General features: G+C 49.1%; 1 protein-coding gene across 1 annotated transcript in view; it reads left to right on the top strand.

Annotated features, from left to right (window-relative positions):
- SLC7A5 (solute carrier family 7 member 5) overlaps positions 1-19,406 on the top strand; it is a 36,059-nt gene extending 16,653 nt beyond the window's left edge. Inside the window, exons 3-10 of the mRNA XM_065640682.1 lie at positions 7,986-8,091; positions 8,859-8,903; positions 10,263-10,386; positions 11,079-11,182; positions 11,702-11,798; positions 12,153-12,302; positions 13,436-13,613; positions 15,627-19,406. Of these exons, the coding sequence (XP_065496754.1) occupies positions 7,986-8,091; positions 8,859-8,903; positions 10,263-10,386; positions 11,079-11,182; positions 11,702-11,798; positions 12,153-12,302; positions 13,436-13,613; positions 15,627-15,682 (860 nt within the window). The 3' untranslated portion in view covers positions 15,683-19,406. The remainder of the gene's footprint in view (positions 1-7,985; positions 8,092-8,858; positions 8,904-10,262; positions 10,387-11,078; positions 11,183-11,701; positions 11,799-12,152; positions 12,303-13,435; positions 13,614-15,626) is intronic.
- The last annotated feature ends 5,247 nt before the right edge of the window (positions 19,407-24,653 follow it).

The raw sequence follows: 24,653 nt of genomic DNA, 5'->3' as shown, positions 1-24,653 counted from the left end.
AGGAGAAACACTACAGACCCAGACTTAAAGTGCTGACCCTTTGAAATGGGTAACTTTTTTCTAAAAGCCTGTTTAACCTTTCAGGTGAGCGATCCTGCGTCCCGTACGTAACCACGGCGCCTTTACTGCTCCTCTGTGTGCCCCTGTTTCCTTTTACACGGGTTCCAACGCCCTTTGGACAAAGAGGACTCCTCCCTCTACCAGGGTGGGAAATTCAGGCCCAAGCTGTTATTGGGGTGAAATATGCACTAAGTGGATTTGTCTGGGGTTGCAGTCGCAGCGGTGAAGGGGTCGCGTGTTCCCATGTCGCTGCGGGCGGTACCTGAGCTGATTAATTTGCTTTAATGAGTCCTGTCCCATTGCTGATTTACGTTTACAGTATCCATAAGCAGAGAAAAGGAGCAATACCACTGTTTCTTGCTCAAATGTGGAAACTTCTGAGACTTCAGAAGTTTGTCTTTCTCTGTATTGACCTCCCGCCTCCAGCTTTTGGCTTTTTTTTTTTTTTTCCTTTTTATCCTTTCATTGGATATTTTCATTATTGTCAGGAAAGCAGTAACAACTCGAGACAAAGAAATATGAGGCAATATTACCACACAGAAAAGTGTTTCCTTGTGATCTTTCTGCAGACAGCTGTTTTATATCAGTTCCTTCACGCAGCTTCAAAAGAAGAGTAGAAGTTGGTTTCCTACTTAGACAGCCTTTCCACTACTTGAAAGCTGACACTTGGGATGCAATTATTTTACTAATATGAAAGCTACACTTTTAAGAGCCTTTGTGCGGCTAGAGTTGCGTTGCTTTAAAAGTTCATTGTCCTGGACTTGGGATATTGGTGTGTAAAACCTCGTATTTGGACCACCAGCTGTACAACCCACCGGTCTGCAGCACTTAAGTAGTATGAACAACTTATGGCATAGACAAAATCAGGATTTTTTTTTTTTTTCACTCCACTGTTACTAAAAATCAGTTTTACCAGCTCTCACAAAGTGGTCCAGCCACCTCCGGGTATTTTTGGGCCATGTTCTTGACCTGGTGCATGCGATGCCGGGGACCGGGTCACGCAGCCGGTTTGCGCGGTGGCTGCGCAGGTTTAGGGGACGTTTTCTGTGCTGGGCGCGACCCAGAGCTCTGTGGTCGGGGCTGCAGCTGTGTTCCTCATGCCCCATCTCCCTGCAGCTCACAGTGCCTTAGATAGCAATCTAGACATGAAATGGAAAAAAAAAATGCTAATTATTAAGGACACACTAATGCTTTTTACGTGCAAGGAAATTCAGGAAAGGATGTCAAAAAAGTCTAAAGAAATGTAATTGCAGACGTGTCTCAGATATATTATTTTCTGTTGTCGACGTCCCAGGGTTCCTTAAACATTTATCTGCTGTGCATTCAGGCAGTGCTGCCGTGCTGGGCGATTCCTCACCAGCAGTTCTGCTTCAAAAAAAAAAAGAAGAATTGGGCATTTGGGACATAGGGAAATAGAATTTAACGCTCGTTTTATTGAATTATATTTATTGAACTTGTCGTCTCTTTTCCCTCTCAGTGCCTGATTTCTGATGTTGAATTTCTCATCCGCGGTGCCTCGAGTGCCTGTTTGATGGCAGCAGCATAATTCCAACTCCCTTCATTGGGCTTGTCAGAGAGCAGATCAAGCACGGGGTGAATTAAGGACAAAGTAAGCAGGTTTAACTCCAGACGGTTTGCCATGGAGAGCTTAGACTAGACAGAGAGTTTTGGTTTTATTTTTTTTTTTTTTTTAATAGATGTGTACAATATCAGCCAGCACTGGCACCCCCCACCCCAATATCATTTGCTATTTATCAGAAGGTATTTAGAGGTGTATTCGCAGCTGGTAAATTCTGAACTCAACACAGGAGGGTTTCTGAAAGTACCGAAAGGAAGGTTCAAACCTTGGGTCATTCACGTGTGCTGAGTGTGTCTGAGAAGCCTCCTAAAAATATTATCTAAGTCCTGCAGCTGCGAGGCAGCGTCTTGGTGCTGTGGGTGTGATGCACATCTGCGTGCTACTTTTGTTATCAAATCCCTTTGCCTTTTGCTAGAAAAACACCCATTTGATCTCTCCTTTTCTCTGTGAGGGTTATTTTGCTAGTTCCCTGTCCAAACCTTTTTCTTTGCCTTTTTTTCTGAAAAATCTTAAGAAAGACCTGAAGGAGGGAAAGATTCCTCACTCTTCCTTTCCTCTCAGATTTTCTTCTCTGCTGCCAGCGGCAACATCAGTTGAATGTCTCCAAAAAAGCCCCTCGAGCCAGGTGTGTGTTGGGAGCCGGGGCTGAGCCGATGAGCTGGGGAGGGCAGGATGCTCCGGGGGGTCCTGCTGACACGGCAGGAAAACTTGATGTCGTGACTGGTAATTAAAATCTCAGTCTCCCTTGGGTCTCGAAGCACGACGGCGCACAGGTACTAAGAGAAAACAAGAGCGGTCGTTGAATTCTCTTGGGTTTGCACCTACGCTCAATCGCGCTTGGCCATCCGGAGATCAATGGGCACTTTGTTGCCACAAGTTGTCCCTTGACCGAATCTCACAACCTTTTGTGTCTGTAGGGTGAACCTGAGAGTGAACCTGATGAGCAGGTTGATGTTTAGGAACTTGTTTTCAATTGATTTATTTTTTTTTAATTTCCTGCCACATCGGTCGTGACCTGTTTTTTTGCTGCCTGCGGGTAGATGCAGCCACATCGTTGCACGGCGTCGTCATACGCAGCGGGGTACCTGTCACTGGTGTCTGTTTAGAGGGACCAGCTCACCCAAGGGACCAACTCTAGGACACAACCTGGGATATCAGAATCCACCACCCGTGGTGGAGCTGTGGGTGTCTGAGATGAGTTTGGAGCCCAAATACAAACGAGATGGGTGTTCACCCCACCAGCCCGTGACTAACGCGCACTGTGGATCCTCTCTGGCAGGCAGGAGGCAAAGCCTATGGATAATAAACGTCCTGCAAGCTTTTCAGTGTGTCCCTGCAAGTTGGGGCTGAGGCTCGTGCACATGAAAAGCGTGCCCTGCAGCTGCCCGTGCTGTTTCTTGTTATGCTGGCATTCAAAAATGCCACTGTGATATGAATTTCCAGCAGTAAGCTTTGAAGGAAAGCTATTGTGCTTCCCTTCCTCGCCCTCTTTTTTCACAGAAAGTGGAAGACCGTACCGGAGGAGAGTGCAAACAAGGAAGCTGGGAAAGTTGCCAGCATCCTGCACCTCTAAATCATATCAAGCACACGGTGGAGATTAATGAGACGTCTTAACGCTGGAGGGTTGACACAACACAATGGTGTTTTATGGGCCTCTCGCTCTCTAATCTTTGATTTCTTTTCCAGCCAAAGGTAGATGCAAATGCGGAGGCCAGGTGGTGATGCAGGTTAGTGTGTTTGCAGCTCGCCCGCTCTGCTTTGCAGTGAGAGCAGCAGTTCATCTCTGCTCAGACAATTTTTTTCTTGCCCCCTCTGCCCAGAAAGAATTTGGCAATTATGGATTCAAGGGTAGAGTTCAGCCTGCTGGGGCTTTTGCTTTTTACAAATGCAAAGTTGCCTGTCCAAAAATGAATAAAATGCGTTTAATAGCAACAACAAAAACCCCCAAAATACAGAAGCGGTCAGTCAGTGACCTGTGCTTCTTGTTGTGATCACTGAGTTTGAGTGGCTCCATATGCACACCCCTGGCCTTTAGCGATGATGTGAACTCGTTTGTTTAACATCACATGTGGAGGTTCATTAACTCTTCAGCGTGGAAATGTGCCTTGACATCTGAAAAGCTGCTTTATCCAAGAAGTTGTAGCTCGCTGCTTGTTTTTGGTGTCCTGAACGAGCTACCAGATGCTCAGCTGGATCGGGAGCTGCTGGGGGCTGAGTGGCACATCTGGACCTGCCACGGGGACCTGCTCAGCGCTGCTGTGGCCTGGGCGGGTTTTAGGGCAGCTGCCACGAGAGGCTTTGTTGGCTCCTGATTTTTCCAAATGCAGCCACCCCAGCAACGCAGACATATTTAACTAGAGAGCAGCTAATACTTTGGTATTTGCTTCTTTGCGTCTCTGTCTGGATCTCCTCTCTCTGTCTCTCCAAAGTCTTTGGTTGCAGCAAGTTTCTGTGGATGCAGATCGAACCTCTTGTGCAGATAAGAAAAGAAAGACCAAGCTTCTGAAGGTGGCTGGAAACCCACCGGGTGGTTTGTTTAGGGTTTGCTTCTTGCTGGTAACCTGCCCTGACAGGGACAGACAAGGGGACATTTAGGAAACACCTTTCCATGCTGTGCTAAGGATTAAAGGGACCCTGTTCACCCAGGGTTTCTGCTCTGCCTCTGGGCTTTCTGGCTCCCGAAGTCCACATGGTCTTTATTTCTCATCAGCAAACGTTATGCCAGCAGATGCAAAGGTTATGAAAATTGGGAGGTGTTTGTTTAGGAGGAAGAGGGTAAAAGGTTTTTTGGTGATATCAGTAGGACGTAGAGGTAATAAACGTCTTGTCCTGGTGGCCCATGGCAAAAGGAGGAGTTGTGGAGCTTGAGTGGTGTGTGAACCCGGACACCCAGACCTTTGGCTTCACCCTGGAGGAGAAATAATATTGACAAAGCTTCCCAGCACTGGGAGGAGAGTTTCTTTTCCCTGAAAGAGAAGGAAGTTGTTGAAATGAGGGGAAGTGTCATAGCCCGTCCACAGCTGGTGGTGAGGTGGGATGTGAGCAGGAGCTCCAGCTCCTCCTTGGCTGCCCTCTCTGCTGGTCCAGGGTTTCTGGCGGTGTCTTTCCGATCCGTAAACTCATCTGCTGTGGGCCCCGTGTTTAATAGCTGCTGTTGAAAACTGCTTAACGCAAAGCTGTCTGCAGGGTGACAGCGATCAGAGAGGAGCAGGCGGCTCGTGTGGCTGCTGAGCGTGCGTTTCCTCGGGAGCCACCGGCTGCCCGAGAGATGCTCTCCTCACCCTGGCCCCTGGGCGCTTCGTGCCGTCTTGTTTTTCTGACTCAGTCCATTGAACTCTCGCTGCTTCTCTCAGGAAATGGCTCAGCAGCTGAGTGGATCTTCTCCTCTGGGGTTTTTCGTATATGCAACACATCTCTCCCTGGCTGGGTTTCCTCCACGAGCGAGACGTGCTGAGGGCCCCCCCTTGTCTTTCTGAGCTCTCTGGATGGCTGTGTTCCCTTTCCTTGCTGTTTAGGCAAGTTAAAAATATTTAATTATCATTAAACGCTTTCTGCAAGAGAAGATTGCTGTGCTATTAAAACCGGAACGGACATGACTGGGGAGCAAATGAACATTTTCAAAGAAAAGGGTCTGAACACGCAGCGCATGGACCCAAAATAGGTCCCTCCCGCAGAAAGGCCCCAGGTGACCCATCGCAATTACCAGAGTCTTGGCAGCTGGCGAGATCAGCAAATGGGGTTTATGTCAGAGCTTGTTACCTTAATTTGGTTAATGGTAGAGCAGAGTGCGGCTGAGCAGCCAGTTCAAACCAGGTTTCGGAGCGGCGGGGTGCCGGGCAGGCCATGGCGGGGCCTGGGATGCTCTCACTCGTGGGAGCAGTCGAGGCCGCGTTTGGCAGCCAAACCTGCAGATTTGCGACCCTTGATTTGATCCAAAGTCTGCAATTCCAACCTGGAAAGTCCGGAGGCCTCAGATGTCCCTCGGACACATGGTGTGAACTGTGGGGTGGTTCTGTGCAGGGTTAGGAGTTGGACTTGATGACCCTTGTGGGTCCCTTCCAGCTCAGGACATTCTATGAATTGCACGTTCAGGCTTGAAAGATGTGGAGTGTCTGGAACTGAGGTTCGTACCTCCATGTTGAGCAGCAGGTCCTAGTGAGCATTTGTATTAGATGAAGGAGGTAAAAAAGACCATGCTGGACCATCTACGTGGTGTCCCCAGCCTCCAGCTGGGGCCAACCACCAGAGTCAGTGGGCAAGTGTAGGAACACGGGGCACACGTGATGCTTCTCGGATGCTTCCCCAGCCTCCAGTGCACCTCTGGGTTTGTGCTGGGTTTCTGTTCCAAGGATTTGCAGGTACAGAGCTCACCCACTGTATTTTACAGCTTGGCCCACGTGGGCAGACACCTGGGGTTCGTTTCCAGCATCACTGCTTGAGCTTGGCGTTTTTGCTCCAAGACATATAATGTGATGCCAGTTATGTCCCGAGGGGTGTCTGAAACGCTTGGAGAGCTCTCCTGTTCTCCCAGTCCATCCTTGCGCTGTTCCAGTAGCTAACTGCGGTCACTGTTAACAAAAAGTCTATCTTATTCCCATAACAAAAGACCTGGAAAGAACTAGAGCAATAATTATTCAGGGGAGGCAGAAAATAAACTCAGGAAAGCTGAGCCCGAGGGATCCGGCAGAATATGATACCGTTCGCACCCACCTCCTGCTCAGCCTTTTTATTCACAGCCAGGCCAGGGCATTAATGCTAAATTAAGATTATATGACTGAACCTATAAACCAGGAATTAAGGTTAAACTCACGGCAATATATCAGCCTCTTTACATTTCCTGGCTTCCCAGTTACACTGTGATGTACGTGTTCCAGCCTCACTTTTTAAAAGTTATCGGTGCATTTTATTATAGTAAGGAGATTCACTGGCTGAAGGAGCATTAAATACAACAAGCATATGCCAAGGTAGATTCAGGAGAGACCTTCCTAGTGCAAGGAGATGCTGGGAGAGAGGGACAAGGCAAAACCAGTGGAGGCTGGCAATCTGCAATGAGCAGACCCTTAGGAAATTGGTGTTTTGTTCTGGTCAGATCTCAGTGAGAGGGAGAAAGGAGGTGAAGGGAGCAATGTTGAGGATGGAAAGATTTGGAGCAGTACCTTGTGGAGCCTCTTGCATGAAAGATGCACCAGCAGATCGATGGTGCCATCGGGAAAAGTCCCCCTTTCCCACCACTGCGAAGATGAGCATGAGGCACTAAAAGGTCCGTGCATCCGTATTTGTTCCCCAGCCTCTGCAAAAGTGGCTTTTGGTGGCATAGGGGGGTGAAAGTTTATAGCGTGAGGTGGGAAGAGAGGCCATCCAGAGGAAAAAAGCCTGGTATATTATATTATTAGCATGCCTCTCCTTTCCCCAGCTGCACGTCCTGGGCGCCTCGTGCTAAGAGATGAAGGGTTAAGCTCCATGCCCTGCTGACTGCCATGTGATGCCGCTGCTGGGGCGATTAGTAAAGATCTGTGCCCTAAGAGGAATCACATGGGCTTCCACAGGGCGCAAACCGCCGAATCCCGCCCGGCTCCCGCTCCCATCCTCGCCGAGGGTCCGGGGAGGGGAGCGTGGCTTTGCCGTCCCAGCCCTGCACCCGAGCTCCACATCAAAAGGCAGGGGACAAAGCGACTGCAGAGCATTTTAAAGCAAAATAAATAAACCCTCGCCTGCTCTGGGAGAGTTCTTACCAAAGGTACAATCGAGTTGTCTATTTATGGCTTTTTATTTCAAAAGCAGATACATAACAGGAACTTTAGATATTCCAGCCCTAAAGAAGCGGACTTCTGATATTCAAGCCCAAAGAAGCTGACTTCCCCCAATCAAAGGGATTGCCACAGCCCTCTGCTTTATCAGGTGGCTTGTGGGACCAGAGGAAATCCTGGGTTTCTGCTTTATGGGGTGGCTGGTGGAAGTAGAGGAAATCCTGGGTTTTTATCAAATGAAAGCAGCTTTCAGTTGAGAGGACAATGTGACAATATCTGTGTGTGTAGCATCTTCCAGCAGGAAGGACCCCCAGAATGTTTGCTTCGCAGGGAGATATCTGTGTGTGACAGCACATTCCTGTGTGAGAAAGTTTGAGCGCTTGGTAACAACCAGTTGCTTGAGACAAGTATATTTGGCACTGATTATTTGGTGCATTACTCCACATGAACTACACACTGTAAAACTGGAGGAATCAGGCCAACAGAAATCTGATAATTAAATATCCTAAGAGCAGCTTCTGCCTTCAGGTTTCTGCATTTTCTACACCCGTAAAGGCCCTTGGGGTTCATCGATCCTTTCTTGTTTTTGTTTTCTGCAGGTGATGTGACGAGCCTGACTCCTGAGCACTCCTTCAAAGGCACAAAAGCTGATGTGGGGAACATTGTGTTAGCTCTGTACAGCGGTCTCTTTGCCTATGGAGGATGGTAAGATGCAGCCCTCTGTCTCTTTTCTCTGCTGAATACCGTCCCTCAATCCTTTGTCCCCAAATTGTGTTTGCAGCAAGAGTGTGGTCCAGGACTTTCCATCTTGTAACCAGGGCAATGAGGCAGATGCTTTGGCTTTGCCTGCTAACATTAATAGTCTTCACGCCACATTTCCAGCCAGGACATAGAAGCACAAAGAATTGGTGGAACCTGCACAGTTTGCTATAAAAACAGCCCACTCGCGGCCATCCCCATTGCCTGGAGGGTGGCACTGTCGCTGGTGGGACCAGCTCTTCACCTGCCATCACCGATCCTCTTGTAGGAAAGCTGGCACCGTGGCGTGCCGGATCCACCAGCCCCATCCAGGGCTTGTGCTTCACAGGTTTTGTGCTGTAGGTCTTGGCCTAATGACAGAATCATAGAACCACAGGATGGTTTGTGTTGAAGGGCCCTTCCCAGCTCCCCCAGTGCCCCCCCTGCCATGAGCAGGGACATCTGCACCAGCTCAGGTTGCTCAGAGCCCCGTCCAGCCTGGCCTGGGATGTCTCCAGGGATGGTTCAGCCACCACCTCTCTGGGAACCTGGGCCAGGCTCTCACCACCCTCTGGGGCAACAATTCCTTCCTCATGTCCAGCCTGACTCTCCCCTCTTTCAGGATTTGGTCTTTCAACCCCTCCTAAAATTCCCTTGTAGATGAGTAAGACAAGGGTCTTCGTTTATTCCATGGACTATAACCAGAATTAACCACTGTTCTTTTTAAATTGCAGGAATTACTTGAATTTTGTTACAGAAGAGATGATCAATCCCTACAGGTAGGTGTGTGTCCTGTGATGACTTCCCTGGGGGGGAAAACTTGTCATTCCTGGGAAGCTCCTTCCTTATGTGTATAACAGGGGTTGCTGATCAGGCCAGAAGTCAAGGTCTTTTTCTAGGGAAATAGAAAACAAGATAAATTAATGGCATTGTTCTTCCCAGGAACAGGGGAAGGGGAATAATAATCTCTGTTTGAGCAGGGCTGGTGCTTAGGCTGCTTTCCTGTACTGCTAATATTATCAGTGTTGTTGGAAGGTCCTATTTCCTTGGCATGGCACCTCCCTGAATTATAGGCGAGGAAGAGGCACTCGTGGCTTTATTACTCTCTTGTATAAACTCCCACAAGTGTCTTTGTGTGTACATACGTTTGTCACGTGCTCTTCCTGTTCTCTTGAGATATAAGCTGCTTTCTGCACTGCTTGTGCCTTTTGGGGTTACGCAGGGGACCTGGTGAGATGAGGGTGAGTCAGACCAAAGCAGCACATTGCTGATAAATCAGTTTTTTTCTCATAGGGAAGGTTCCTATGGGTCACTGTCAATACAAGTTTCAGGGCCACTTGTGCAAGAACCTATTCCTGGCTGACCCTGGCAGTGATTAGTGCCTGCTGGGAAGCATAAAATTTGATACGCCGTTTCCTTGACAAACATGGTTATAAAAAAGTGTTTGCAGCTTGCAATTATTTTCCTGTCTTCTGAATGCAGTCATGGTATTTGACTCTCTCCTCCTGCGGCTTTGAGCTTCACTAGACCAATTAGACGTGGCATCAAGCAGCGTTTCCTTTTTCAGTTTCCGTTCACAAATGAAGTTAGACTATTTGGAAAAGCAGATTTGTACCAAGGCAGCCACGTCTTTACAGACCCACTCAGGCTGTGTCTCAACTGATTTGCTTTGGGTTTCATCAGTCCGGCCAGCTGCACAGGGTTAGAGCCTAAAAGCTGCCCCAAGTCCCTGATCTTTCCATCTCCCACAAGAAAACCCACCAGCACAAATGCTTCTCCATGTGCTAATGCCACTGGCTAGCAAGCGACATGGGGGGGTAACGTTTAATTAATTGCCTTTGCAGTGATCTTGGATTACTGCTCGCCCAGACAGCCAGTCTCTCCGTGCAAAAAGTCCCTTCTGGCATAATCCTTTGCTCTACATCTGTCGGCCTCCAGGCTGTTCCCGTCTGGGCATCTTCTCCTCTCTGAGGGGAGCAGCGTGTGGCTGGGAAACCGGACACGCTAAAGAGCCAAAGAAGAGCAGGACGGCTCAAGCCAACTTTAAATGAGCTGCAGCGTGAGCCACCGGTCCCCGGCGTCAACAGCTCCCTTCTCTGAGCCGCAACACTCCATTACAATTTATGTTTTCTTCCTAGAAACCTGCCTCTGGCTATCATCATCTCACTACCTGTAGTGACTTTGGTTTATGTGCTGACAAACTTGGCTTACTTCACCACACTGTCGACGGAGCAGATGCTGACGTCCGAAGCCGTGGCTGTGGTAAGATACGTGCATTTCTGACGTGACTCCTCCGTTTTGCAGCGCTGGTTAAATCAGACGTACAATCTCCGCATACGTCTCCTAGTTCATTCCAGGCTGATCCCGGCTGCTTAAAAAAAAAAAAGTTGATGTTTGACAGGAGATAAAGAGCAACTGTGACGGGAGCAGGGAAGAACAGCGTGATACCAAGAGGGATTAATCACAGACAATAGTCAGGGTGGGCAGACAGTTAACGCTGCTCTTAATTCATAAATATGCAAGGTTGCTGCTGGCCTCGTGACTTATCATCAGCTACCAGAGCATGGTATTCATGGGAAAAGGTCATTCAGTCAATACTGAACTAGATTGTTCTCTCTCTGTATCTTCCTTGTTTTAATTAAGAGAGAAAAATAATACTTCTATTAATTGAAATGCCATTGCATGACCAGGATTGTTCAGTGCTTCAAGGAGAATGTCCCAGTCCAGGATAAGCTGGTCTGGGCCGTTCAGGTGACAGTGCTCCATCCTTCGGGTTAGTACCCAAAGATGTCCTTTTTTTTGCAGTTCCATAATATGCTTTTTCGGGAAGGAAGAGCAGCAAATGGCAATATGGAAAACTCAGATTTCTAAAAATATTAAGACTTTGTAGGCTGCTGTGACTTCTTTTGGGCATTCTGAGTGTGAACAGCCTGTCTTGTTGCCCCCCCATTTAGGATTTTGGGAACTATCACCTTGGCGTCATGTCCTGGATCATACCCGTCTTTGTTGGCTTGTCGTGTTTTGGATCTGTTAATGGATCTCTCTTCACTTCTTCCCGGTAGGTTTCTTGCTCAACTTTGTGGTTTTCGTGTACGAGTTGTGCTTAATTCTGACTTCGTTTGGAGTTGTCCTCCACAGAGTGGCTGTGGGTAGACACAAAGTCCTAAAGGATCTGGAGTCCATGTGGGGAATGCCAAAAAAAAAAAACCTCACAACTTTAAAACCCTCTCCAGTTTAAAGGAGACTTTTTCAGTGGTCTTAGTCTTCTGTTCCTCAGGCAAAGTCCTGTTGAAGTTATTAGAACATAAACAAACACAGGCTTGGGGCTCAGTGGCATTGCCTGAGAAAGTGGCTTTAATGAAAAGCAGAAACTTGTGCAACTTCAGGGCTGAGAATCCCTCCAGAAAGAGGAGAAGGGACGGGGCAGGATGGGGACTGAGGACGTTCCAGCTCTGACACACATCTCCATCTCCCGGGTTGTCTCAGGAAAGTCGCTGTCTCTGGAAAGGAGGATATAAATAAATCTTTATATAAATACATATTTTTTTCTATTCCTGTCCTGTCTCCCGCACCTCAGGCTGTTCTTCGTGGGATCCCGAGAAGGTCACTTGCCTTCAATCCTGTCTATGATTCACCCCAGGCTTCTCACTCCCCTACCATCCCTCATCTTTACGGTAAATTCCTGGGTCTGGGGTGATGAGCATTGACCTGGTATTGGGAAACGGGTTGGATTCCATCAGAGAGGTTGAAGGTGGGGTATTTGGGTACCTTCTCCGGACACAGCCGTTCCTGCATGCACCTACAGGAGAGGACAGACCCTCCTCCTTCTCATCATACCCTCATGTTCCATTTCGCTTTTGAAATAGCTCCACACGCCAAGCAAAAATGGTTTAAAAGGTAAAAAAAATAGTCAGCCTGATTCTTTTGTCAGATAGCTCTTCTAAAATACCTCTGTTTAGCGTTCTAACATATGCAGTTTTGCCTGCTTCTCCCTTTGCTAATGGCTTTTATTTTTTTACTGGATGCAGTGTGTCATGACCCTGCTCTACGCCTTCTCCAACAACATCTTCTCAGTCATTAACTTCTTCAGCTTCTTCAACTGGCTGTGCGTGGCTCTGGCCATCATCGGCATGATGTGGCTGCGTTACAAGAAGCCAGAGCTGGAAAGGCCCATCAGGGTGAGAACAACGTGGGAACTGGGTGGTGGGTCCTCCCCGAGTCCCTTCTCAGCACCAAGGGAGGTTCAGCGAGTTCAGCTGCTTGTCCTGTACGGAGGAGGGACCAGGATTGCAAGCGTGCGGGGGAAATGTTGTGTTGTAGGTAACGCAGGTGTCCCTGTTGCAGGGAAATCTGCCCAAATGGGAATCGGTGCAGGAGGACTTGCCATGGCCATGGGGACATGAGAATGAAGGAGGTTCTGGGAGTCGGTGATGTGGGGTGTGCTGGTGGGGAAGCCCCCTGGGAGGTTCTCAATGATTAACACATTCCCCAGGACAAATCACAGGCTGCAGCTCTCGGTGAAACACTCTGTACCGTCATGGAATTCACTTTAAATAGTTTTTTAATAAAGCAGTCAAACCCCCACCCGCAGAGATGAGAACTTTGTTCTCTTCGTCCTTGGCCAGCTTGGCAGTGCCGTGTCCCGTCTGGGAGGAGGCCAAGACCGTGTCAGCCACAAGCATGTCTGCCCTCCTTAAAGGCGAGATTCCTGCTCCCCCGGGTCCCTGCCAGGAAACAGGCAGCCGGGGAGAAACAAACTCCCAGACCTGCACCGGTGCCTTCCCAAAGTAACTCTGTGGGATGTTGCCTTTGGTTTTTGGTTTTTCTTCGAAGAGCGTTGAATTGCTCAGAGCAGTGTGGCTGAGTCCCCCGAGAGGCTGCAGTGAAGATGCTCCGGCTCGTGCTGTGATTGCTGCTGAATTTGATGCTGTTGATACAGGTGCTTTTTATAAGGAGCCATTCAACGGTGGAATTGGGGTCAAAAAAAGGGTGCTGAGAAAGGCTCACAGCTCTTGGCAAGGCACCTCTCTGTTTTGCTGGTTTTAAATGTACATGTTAGCTGTGAGCCTACATCTTTTTTTCTCCAGGATTGAAGAGCATTCCCTAAATCAATACGTTCCCTATGGCACTTCAAGGTCATGGTCCCCTTGTTCAGAGCACTGGGACAGACAGGAGCACTGTCCATGTAGGGGTCCACGGTGGAATATGAACTCCTTCCTTCTCCGGGCTGTTTGAGTAGATAAACTTCACTGGAAAGTGCACCCTGTTCCCCTGGGACAACTTCTAACCTGTCCTTTGGGCCCTTGTTCAGGTGAACATCTGCCTGCCCATCTTCTTCATCCTGGCCTGCTTGTTTCTCATCGCTGTTTCCTTCTGGATGACGCCGAAGGAATGTGCCATCGGCTTTGCCATCATCTTCAGCGGGATCCCTGTTTACTTCTTCGGGGTCTGGTGGCAAAACAAGCCCAAGTGGGTTCTCCAAGGCATCTGTGAGTATGACCAGTGGAGAGCGAGGGTGCAGCCTTGGCTTTTGCTCCAAAACCAGCAGTTTCCCGGTGAGCGTGCTGCAGCTCGTAGCACCGGCTCCGCTTTGTGTAGTGGAGGCTTCCAGTGTCTTGGCTCTGAGACTGATCCTTGTTCAACGGTAACAAGTTTTAACCTGATGATTACTTTATCTACCAAGCACCCAAAACATACCCCGGCTTGCAATAATGGCAAAGTTTGGGCCAAATACAGTTGTTTGTTTTTATTTTTTTACCTTGGCAAGCAGGTGGTTGTTATCATAGAATCACAGAACAGTTTGGGTTGAAGGACCCTTCCCAGCTCCCCCAGTGCCCCCCCTGCCATGAGCAGGGACATCTGCACCAGCTCAGGTTGCTCAGAGCCCCGTCCAGCCTGGCCTGGGATGTCTCCAGGGATGGTTCATCCACCACCTCTCTGGCCAACCTGTTATACCACCCACTGGAGCGTAATTTGCTGCCTTTCTTCCGCCTCCTGTAAAAGCACAGGGTCGAGCCTTTTGTCAGCAGAGGATCCCTTTCTAGCGGAGTAGGAAGGAAAAAGAATTCACAGCGTAACAGTCGGAGCCCAGCTGGCCTCTAATTTGACTGTTGAAAATTCAGAATTAGTCCCAATCCATCGCTCAGCCAGTGCTAACATTTCTGATGCAGTCGATGCCCTGTTGCCACATTCTGATGTCAAGTAGAGCAGAGGGAAGGGAAAATCCCCTGAATGTTTTCTCTTATGAGGTTTATTTTTAAGGTATCTTCCTATAAGGTTTTCCAACAGCTGACGCTACATCACGGTGTGTTTTGAAGGGATGGAGATGCTGCGCTTGTAACCTCTTGTCTCAAAAACTGCATGCAGAAAGTCAGTCCGTGTTGCCCAAGTAACTGAACTCTACCGTCTGCCTCCCAGCTCTCGTACAACATGTTGACCTAGAAAAGCCGACAAGTAGAAATGCCCAGCCTTGGCTGGATGCTTTTTATGAAGAAGAAAAAGGCTTTTAACTGTGCTCAGCACTTGTTATTCTTTTTTCACCCACATCTCTCTCTCTCTCACACTCATTTATTCTGAGCATTAGGCTCAGTTCCTAGAAAAGCCATTTTTGCAGTGCCTGGGTGGCAAATTACCATATTAATTGTTTTCCACCACCAAAGGCTTGTAGGAGAATATAGAAAATATTCTGAGAACACAGAATGATAATCCTGCCAATGTCCAGTTAGAAACATGAACTTTAAACATGTATATTCATATATTGCAGATAATTACATCACCTCCAACTGATCTGAGTTTGACTTTGTGTGTCATTAGAATTAGTGTTAGCTTTACCTGGCAAGACTGGCTTGTGACCTCCGAACACGCAGCACAGGTGTGTTTGGGTACCAGCCACCAAAACTAATGGGTGGAAAAATAAAGTTACTTCGGTTTAGCCCCTTTCCTGTGCCAACTTGCACCTGAAATCCTTCCTTTGCTCTTCACCTGCCCTGTGCAAGGCAGAGGACTCTGCCTTGTGTGCAGAATTCTGAGTTGGTTTAGTCCTGGGTACTCCAGCCTTTAAAGGACTGTGTGCACATACAGCCCAGGTTTTCAAATTGGAAGTAAAAGCATTTTTTTTTTTGTGCCCATTCCTGCTATTGTGCCTGACTCAGTTTTGGCTGCTTGCAGTTCTGGCATTCAAACATAGTTACCGTATCACCATGCAATTAGAAACTAATTGTGCACAGAAGTGCCGGAGCCTCTCTCGGGGCAGTGCAGCATCCTTGCTGCGGGTACAAAGCTCCCAGTGTTGGATGTTTAAGTTCTGGGCATGAGTAGAGAGCAGCCTGCAGCTCGTTTGCTTGCAAGGCCTAAAGTGTATTTGGATTAATCTTGCTCAGAACCAGAGTGGCGAGGCAGATGGGTCGGCCCTTTTCAGGCAGAGTAAAACCAACTGAGACCATGATACATGTTGGGTTCTCTGCATGCGATCCCTGACCTGAATTTTTCTTTCTTCCCTGTAGACTCTGCAACAGCCCTGTGCCAGAAACTGATGGAAGTGGTTCCGCAAGAATCATAAGCAGGAAAAGCAGAGACATTCGGCTCGAGGAAACGCACAATATTATTTTAAGACGACACAAGGAGAAAACGCTTCTGATCCCTCGTAAACGAAACCTAGGCACTGGAGCATCCCGTCGGAGCTGCTTCGTGTCTGACACCATGTCCCCGGCTCTGCCTTGCCTCCTCCAGCCCCTCCATCACCACCCTTTATCCTGGCAGATGAGCAGCCCCGCGATGAGAAGTTCTTGGTACGAACGTGGGCCAGGAGGAGGAATTCCTGCTCCAAAGGGATCCTGCCCATCCAGCAGCAGCGAGTCCCATCAGCCTCTGTGTGTGTGTGTGAGTGTGATGCTGAGGGCTGCGCTTCAATTCGGTTTGGGTCTGGGATCCCCCAGATGATGGTGGATCTGCTCACGAGCCCAGTTTAAGTGTCGCCAGCCCTAGGGACGTGCCTGCGTCCGGGGCTGGGACTGTCCTGAGCCTGGCCCAGCTGCCTCACCTGCTCAAGGCGGGTGGTTGGGAAGCAAAGTTTGGCTGGTGTTGGCTCACGCGCTCACACACACACAAACTCGTACCAAAATAGGTGCTGCTGGATGCTGCGTACTCTGCTCGCTGGCAGTGACTGAGGTGAGACAAGGCAGAGCAGAATTAGTGTCAGAGTAATGCGGGGGGGAGGCCTCCTCTGGCTTTCGCTGCGTTCGTGACGAGCACGTGGGGTCCCCGGCCACCACGGCTTTTAACTCGGTTCCAAGCCATCTCCCTGCTGTTGAGCCGGTCCCGTGGGATGCTCTGCACCAGAACATCCATCCCGCGGCCCTGTGAATCAGCACTGGGGCAGGTGCAGGCCTGAGGGTGGAATTCCTCCTGATAAACCCAGGGAATTGCAATTAGCAGAAGGCCAAGTCCTTGGCTTGCTCACTCCGTGTTTTTCTCTAGATGGGCTATCACCCAGCATGGAGTGAGCAACATCGTGCTCTCCAAACGGCCTGTTCTCTTGCACTCAGTGTGATTCATATCATAGAATGTCCCGAGTTGGCAGGGACCCACCAGGATCATCAAGTTTGCCCCTAAACCATTTGCAAACAGAAAATAAGGGTGGGATTCCCACGGCTCGTTCCCTGGGGTCTGTCACTGCGCTGCCCGTCACAGTGCCCTTCGTTCTGCTGCGTCTCTTCTAGAACGTGCAGTGGAGATGGGACCAAATGGGGCTGGGGGTGGAGAAAGGGGCAGATGTCCCCGGGCGGCTGGAGCTTGGCTTTCATCTGGGTCTGCTGTAGATGGTCTGTTCCGCTCTAAGCAGCGGGGACTGGTGGCCTCTTCCTCCTTGGTGCAAAACCGCAGCATCGGGTTTGGCTTGGTGAGGTGCCCCCACCAAGACCCTCCCGTTTAGGCAATGGTCTTTGAGCATAAACCGTGATCCGCACGTGAAATCTTGTTTTGCTGTAGTGGGTGGTGTGTCCGCTGAAGCCACCCCAAATTCCTCTAGTTCCCGAGTAGTCAAACTTGTCCTCTTAGGAACATGTCGCTTTATTTTGTCAAAAGCATCATCTTTTCAGCAAAACTGCAGTCTGTGAACACTTTGCTCGTCATGCTTCTGCGCTCAAGGTGATAGTTGGAAATCAAAAGCATCTTTTCCCCACAAAGTGAGTTGCTTCAGTCTCTGTTACAGATCTGTTTTGTGCTTGTGCTTTGTGCAAATAGGTTGTTGAACTACTTTCTCCACAATATTTGTGTAAACTAAGCTGTTTGGAAGCCGGGATCCTCCAAGAGCTAGTGCTTTCTGCTGGATTCTCTTAGCATAGAGTTCTTTTGGATGAAGAGGCATTAAGGACACCAATGGTACTAGCTTACGCTTTGTTCTTTTCAGACGTTCTTTAGCAAACAAATGAGTGTGTGTCCTAGCAGGTGGCAGCTTCTGTTGACGTGCGTGTGGCAGTGACTGTGGTTGTGTCGACGGGTGTCTGCGTGCAGCTCTTCGCTATCGCTTCGCCCACCACGTGTCGTTGCTCTGAGGCGGGAGGAATCGGTGAGACAATCATCGCGCTGAAAACCTTTTGCTGTCAGGTCGCTCATTCCGTGGCAGCACAGGGTAGAGACACCCAAACCAGCTCAGGTGCCACTTTACACATGTTGACGTTGGGCTCTCCTGGAGCTCAGTGAACCTGTGGGGAGCTGCAGCTGGTTTGGGTGCATCTCCAGTGCAGAAGAACCCAAAGTTACGGCCGGTGCTGGCTGTTCAGGGACCTACGTGCAATGAATTGGAGCATCTCAGATCCAGCGCCTGCCGAGAGGCGTTTGCATAAATAAGGTCGCGAACCATAAAAACCTGAACTCAATTTTTTGAATCTTCTTCCAGCTGAAGGCTGAGATGTTTTGGCAGGGTAGTGATGGGCAATCGCTGCTTCTCCTGGACCTGTTTCATGGAGAGGGAACCTCCGTCTGTCACCTTCCTCTTGGTCTGCCGGTTTTTTGGCTGTAACGGTCTCAGGGCCTGAGTTCAACACAGGGGCTCTCAGTGCTCATGTTACATGTAACATATACCAGCAGAATTACTTGCGATGCAAAGGAAATCATTTTAACTCTCAGCCACCTCACTCCGATATAAATTAGCACTCCAGGCCAAGCCACAGAATGCTCAGAAATGGGGCCAAATCTCCCAAAGGTGGGGGGTGTTGCTTGGTTTGGGCACAATTTTAAATGACTTTCATCAGTGATGAAAACCATCGCTACACTATATTCTCTTGGTGAACTTTTCACACTGGTTTTAAAGAGGAGATGTCACACTGAGAAATATTTTTTTTTAATTATTATTAATTAACTGATCTTAATTAAATCGTTAACTCGCTTGCTTGCTCTTGATGAATTTTCATGATTCTTTTCTTGCTGCTAAAGATCCTTCTCTCATACTAACCTGCTGGCTCTGGCATTGATACCGTATGTTTCGTGGTGATCTCGCCAGTGTCTCCATGGCAACAGAGGTATAGGAAGAAACTGAACCAGGTACCTGCACAGAATGACAAAAAAAAAAAAAATAGTTGAATTTGGTCGGCCACGGCTCACATCTCAAAGTTTACCTTTTAAAACCTGATTTCTTTTATCCCTGATCCATTGACCCCGTGACAGGGCTCCTCGCTGCTCGTGGAATGAGACGCGTCACGGAGGGCAAGGGGAGCAGCAGCGACTTCCCAGAAAATCCCTCATCGTTCCCAGCACTGGATGAGAGGTTTTTCTGTTGTTTATCTGTTTGTTTGAGCTCTTTGGAGCCTGTGACCAGTCACACCTGTTGCAGCCCACCAGGGGGGATAAATTCCTCCCCTAAAGGACACGTAGAATCACAGAATCCCAGAATGTCAGGGATTGGAAGGGACCTCGAAAGCTCATCCAGCGCAACCTGCCGCCGGAGCAGGAACACCCAGCTGAGGTTACACAGAAGGTGTCCAGGCGGGTTGGAATGTCTGCAGAGAAGGAGACTCCACAACCCCCTGGGCAGCCTGGGCCAGGCTCTGGTGCCCTCACTGGGAAGAAGTTTCTTTCAAAGTGGAACCTCCTGTGTTCCAGTTTGCACCCATTGCCCCTTGTCCCGTCACTGGTTGTCACCCAGAAGAGCCTGGCTCCATCCTCCTGACACTCCCCCTTTCCATATTGATCCCCATGAATGGGTCACCCCTCAGTCTCCTCTTCCCCAGCTCCAGAGCCCCAGCTCCTCAGCCTTTCCTCACACGGGAGATGCTCCACTCCCTGCAGCATCTCTGTGGCTGCGCTGGGCTCTCTCCAGCAGTTCCCTGTCCTGCTGGAGCTGAGGGGCCCAGAACTGGACACAATATTCCAGATGCGGCCTCACCAGGGCAGAGCAGAGGGGCAGGAGAACCTCTCTGACCTACTGACCACCCCCTTCTAATCCCCCCCAGGTCCCACTGGCCTTCCTGGCCACCAGGGCCCAGTGCTGGCTCATGGTCACCCTGCTGTCCCCAGGACCCCCGGCTCCCTTCCCCTACACTGAGCCACAGCGACCGTGAGTTTGCTTTTCTAAACAGTAGCTGCAGTTAAACGAGGAACCATGTGAACCTATTTCATACAACAGTATTCTGCAAATACAGCCGGGGCGGTCGTGTCCGTGGAATAATTTAGGCTGGAAAAGACCTTAAAGATCGAGTCCAACCGCGGAGCCATGGCTGCGTATTTCTGCAAGCGATGGCTGTGCCGCAGCAGTCCCTTGGTCCTTGCATTAAGCCCCCATTTCAATTATTGCTCTTAGCTTGTTTTTAAGTATTTAGAGCCCCAGGCGGTCGGTTGTTGTGGGTGTTCACGGGACAGCATCCGCAGGATTGCGGAACCGCGGGGCAGGGGCCTGCGGGACCAGGGGCCAGGAGCTTCCCCACCCTTTGGGTTCCTCTTTCTAAATGAGAAACCTAATGAGGAAACCTCTAAATGAGGGGAACCAGCCCTGCCAAAAGCTCCTGGCCGAAAATGGGGGGGGAATCTATGTCATCCTAGGTGGGTTTATATTTTTTCTTTTTTTTCTTTTATTTAACTTCCTGCAGTATTTGCAGTGTTTTCCATCTCAGATACCGCGTTCTGTTAAACACGCTTCTGTTTCTAACGGAACCTTCTGTGGTTACTAAGTTCAAGGGGACTCTGTCACTGTTGAACAAAGTTTAAAGACCCTTCAACTGGATCGAAACTCGTAAGAAGCAGCTTTGTTGTTCTCCAAACCCTGTCCCGGCGGGCGGCTCGGGCAGGGGAATAAATTGGGCTTTTCCCTATGGCCACAACTTCCCAAGGGCGGAGAGATGTTTGCAGCGACAGAGTCCCAGGCCGGCTGTGAGGATGGCATCCTCTCCATCTGGGAGGTTACTCATGCCTCCAGCCGAGGCTACAGGGTTCTGGGGCTTTAATAAAAAATAATTTAAAAAAAAATAAATAGAAAAGAAGGAAATGGCCAAACGTTATTACGCAACACTCAGGCTGTTTGGGGCTGTTCTTGTGGGACACCAGCTTTTCCGTCAGTCGGTTGTGCAACTCCGTTTCTAATGGCATCCAAGGGGAAGGCGATGTTGGCCGCGGAGAACGGGCTGGAACGAAGGTTCTTACTGGAGATCGGGAAAGGGCTGAGACGGCTCCGGTTCCCCCGGGGCTGGTCTGAGCCCCTTGGGCTGAACCGCAGCCCCAGGAGCCCCGCGAGCATCTCCGAGCCGGCGGAATTTGGCTGCTAACCAAGGCGCTTTCCATCTCTGGCGGCTTCTTGAGTTACAGCCAACCAGCCACGCGCTGGTTTTGCCCTTTTCTTCCCAGTTTACACGGTCTGAACTGGAACTAGGTTGGGTGTAGGTGTGTATGGGATGCTCCTGGGCTCGGTGGAACCAAGAGCTCCCAGTTTGGTGCAGATGCTCTTGCCCATGAGATGCAGCGGTAGGAAACGCGGTTGCCCCTAAGGAACCGATGTCCGGAGGATTATTTCTTTGCTTTTAGCCCCCCATTTCTTGCGTGAGGAGTGTTGCGTCCTCCAGCTGTTGAAGTGTTAATGAGGAAAAAAAAAATAAAATATTTTTTTAAATATTGAATTAATTTTTAAATGGCCTAAAAGAGACTTTATTTCTACATTTAAATTATTCCCCTTGGGTGATGTTCATCTCAGACGCTCTCCCGCATCCCGGCGGTGCGGGACGGGGCTCCGGCTGCGTCTCCTGTGCTGGGATGAATTTCACACATCAGGGAAAAAAATCTCCTTATTTGTTCAGGGGACAGGGTGAGGTCCGTGTCCCGCCACATCCTCACAAAGGAAGAGTTTTAAGTGATACCCGGACCTTGCGCTGGGACCGCAGAACAAAAGAGGGGTGACATTCACTTCTAGGGAATAATCTGACTTTTCAGAGATACCGTTCTTCTGAAGTTCATATTTTTGGTTTTGTTTTGTTTTTTAAACAGAGAAAAAAAAAAGTATCTTAACATTCAGAAGAATAATCTAGATCTGATTTACAATTTTGTTATATTTGGTTGCTTTAAAAATATTTTACTAATTTAAACGTTGCTGTAGATGACATTCTATTTATTTTAAGGGGTAAATATCTTTTAGTCTTAATACTTCTACAGTAAGCACTGTCTACAATGTTTGTGTTCCTGTCAACACAGCTATTCCACGGCTGACCGAGTGCTGGTCAGCCCGTAGTAACTTAATCAAATTGCCTTGTAAAACAAGATGTCTCCTGCAATGTAATTTTTTTCTAGTATTTCTTGATTCTTTTATGTCTGTGGTTAACAAATCTGTTAAATGTTCGGGTTGTTCTATGTTTTGGGTTGTTGTTTTGTTTTGTTTTTTTAACAAAGAAAGCTGAATTACAACTCTCTTGTTGCTGGTCTTTGCCTCTGTAACTTTTATTTTGCACCAAGTCGCCTTGTTTATCTGTTTATCCCCCAGCACCTGACTTGTGTTTCCAAGTGTCCCCCTTGCAGACGGGTCTGAGCAATGACAGCATCCATTCCTCTGCCGCCGTCCTCCTTTTTGAAAATTCCAGTTACCATTTCTGGGTTTCGCACGTGTTAAAACTAAGGGAACGGGAAAGTGGGTGAGTTTTGGGCCAAAGGTGGGAGCAGATGCCCTAATTCCCAGGGTGTGTCTGCGTGGTTATAGGACAGAGATGCAGCTGGTAAAAGCTTGCAGCCAAAAAAACTGTCTTAAGAGCAGGAAGGTATCAAACTTTTCCTGTATAGAGTCATCCTGTGCCGCAATCCCCGTTCCCCGCGTCCTTCCATGCGCAAGAGATGCTCTGTCTGCAGGATCCCGGCACAGGGATGCTCAGGCACACGGAAAGGTGTAGGCGGGAGGGTTGCGTGAAGATTTGGGTGTGCAGATGGCACAGCTCAGGAGTTTTCCTTAAAAAAGGAGAAGATGATGCTCAGGCTGGTCTGTTCACACCCCAAGAGGAAGAAATCCCAGCAGGAATGGGAGGCTTCAGTGATGCTTACATAGGCTGAGTAGATGTTATATACAGGTTTCATACCGAATTGTAGGTGCTATGGTCAACTGATGTCTTGAACAATGACAGAATTCCCCAGAAAAAGGCAATTTGTGATTTACTCTTGAGCATTGTGGCTGTTGCAGAAAGTAACACTGGAAGAGAGAATCTGTGGTGTTACGTGCTCAAGCTCAACATCCTTGTAAAAACAAACCCCACTACCACAGTAATTTTTATATATATGTATAGTTTATATATATGTAACTTTATACATATAAAAAAGAAGTTACAGGTGCAGAAATGAGAAAGCAGTTAGGAGGATAATGTGTGTGATAAGGGGCACAGAGGCTCTCCCGTAGAGCATTAGAGACTCTTCATGGAGGAATTAGAGTAATCTAAGGAAAACATCTCTCAAAGCCAACATGACTAAACAGCAGAATAGCCTGTGCCATTAGCGCTTTAAAAGAGATCATTCAAAAAGTGACACTTGTGGCCAAAGAAGGAAAACAGAAGAGGGAATAAACTCTGGCAAATTCAATAGAAAACCTCGATAAGAGCAGTCAGCAGCACGTTCACCAGCGGGACACTGATGGCACAAGAAGATGCGGTGAGTCCCGTGCTGAGCCGCGAAGCGCTTTAGCAGACAGATAGGGCAGTAGCACAGAAACAAAACGAGTTATTTTTTACTCGTATCCGCGTTTGCTACAGCCTTGCTTGGAGAAGTTCCCGTGCTGCAGCTTTCCTTCCCGGGGAGCAAGCCCAAGGAATCGCTGCCAGACCAAGCATCACGTTGCAGAACAAAGCTCCAGCTGTGGGATTCCGAGGATTCGAGAGCTGCAAAGGGTCCCAGAGCGCTGAAGTGCTGCCGGCAGATGCGAGTTGCAACCCGCTGCACAATGCAGCGGCGATGCCCATGGTGTACGAGGTGGCAACCGGGGTGCCGGGACAAGTAAAGGGTTCAGGAGGAGCCCAGGCTGGTTCTAAGAAGCTGTTGTAGAGGATACAGAGAGATGGAGAAGAGCATCTCGGGGAGAAACACGCAGCTTTGGTCCAGGGAGGTCAGTCCTCAGCAGAGCACTGAGCTCCCAGCACCGGGTATCCGTGTCACCAAGCTTCCCACGGGCTTTGAATAAAGGAATTAGGTTTCAGTGATAATTGTTTGGGAGAGCGAAAACACTGCGGAAAAAATAGTTAATGGTGGAGGGAGGTGGTTTGCAGAGCTTGGCCGTGGATCTTCTGTTGGTTCAGGTCAGTTCCGCACACACAGTCGGGAACAGGAGAGGGACAGGGTGGCAAAGTCTTTGGGAGACGGAGCATTTTTCAGCCTCATCAAATATAAAGTTGATTGCAATGAGGGATCTCCTGGCAGGGCAAGAAAACTGCAGATGAGGAGAGTGTTAGGAAGTGAAAAAGAAAAATAAAAATTGCCGTGCTGCTGTGTAATGTCACTCCATGTGCCTGTCCTGAGCTGCAGGACCAGGAGCAGGGGAGGACTCGGGCTCACCGTCCCACGAGCACCGGGCGAGCGCTCGGGCACACGGCCCAAAACAAAGGCAGGAAGCGCTTTTTTTAACACACGACGGCATTAATCACGCACTCAGCGTCAGGGGATGTTGTTGAGACAACGTTTACGCTTGTATTAAAGTTCAAAAAGAGCTCGTATAAAAGGGTTTGTTATTCGCTGCGACAGCCCTTGGTGCAGCCTGAGCCTCCAGGAGCAACGTCCTTGTGAGTCTGGGGCTGGAAGGGATGAGACCTCATAGTTCAGATGAGTTTTCTCTGGAAGATCATCACTGCTGGCTGCTGGAGACGTGGTCCTTTGGCCACGTGTTGGCTCTTGGCTCGCTCTGCGTTCTCGCTTTGGCGCTGCTGCGGCAGCCGTGCCTTCATCTCCGGAGGATGAAGGTTGGTTCGTCACTGGTGGCAGGTGAAGCCCCACGCTGGGCTTTGCCTGGGAAGGACACGCTGCATGGAACCACACGTGGACCCCAGGCAGCACCGAGCTCTCCAGCCCCATCTCATCACGTTGGCTGCTGG

The sequence above is a fragment of the Caloenas nicobarica genome, chromosome 9, assembly GCF_036013445.1.
Source record: "Caloenas nicobarica isolate bCalNic1 chromosome 9, bCalNic1.hap1, whole genome shotgun sequence".
NCBI classification, from domain to species: Eukaryota; Metazoa; Chordata; class Aves; order Columbiformes; family Columbidae; genus Caloenas; species Caloenas nicobarica.
This window is presented reverse-complemented; position numbering and strand designations above follow the sequence as displayed.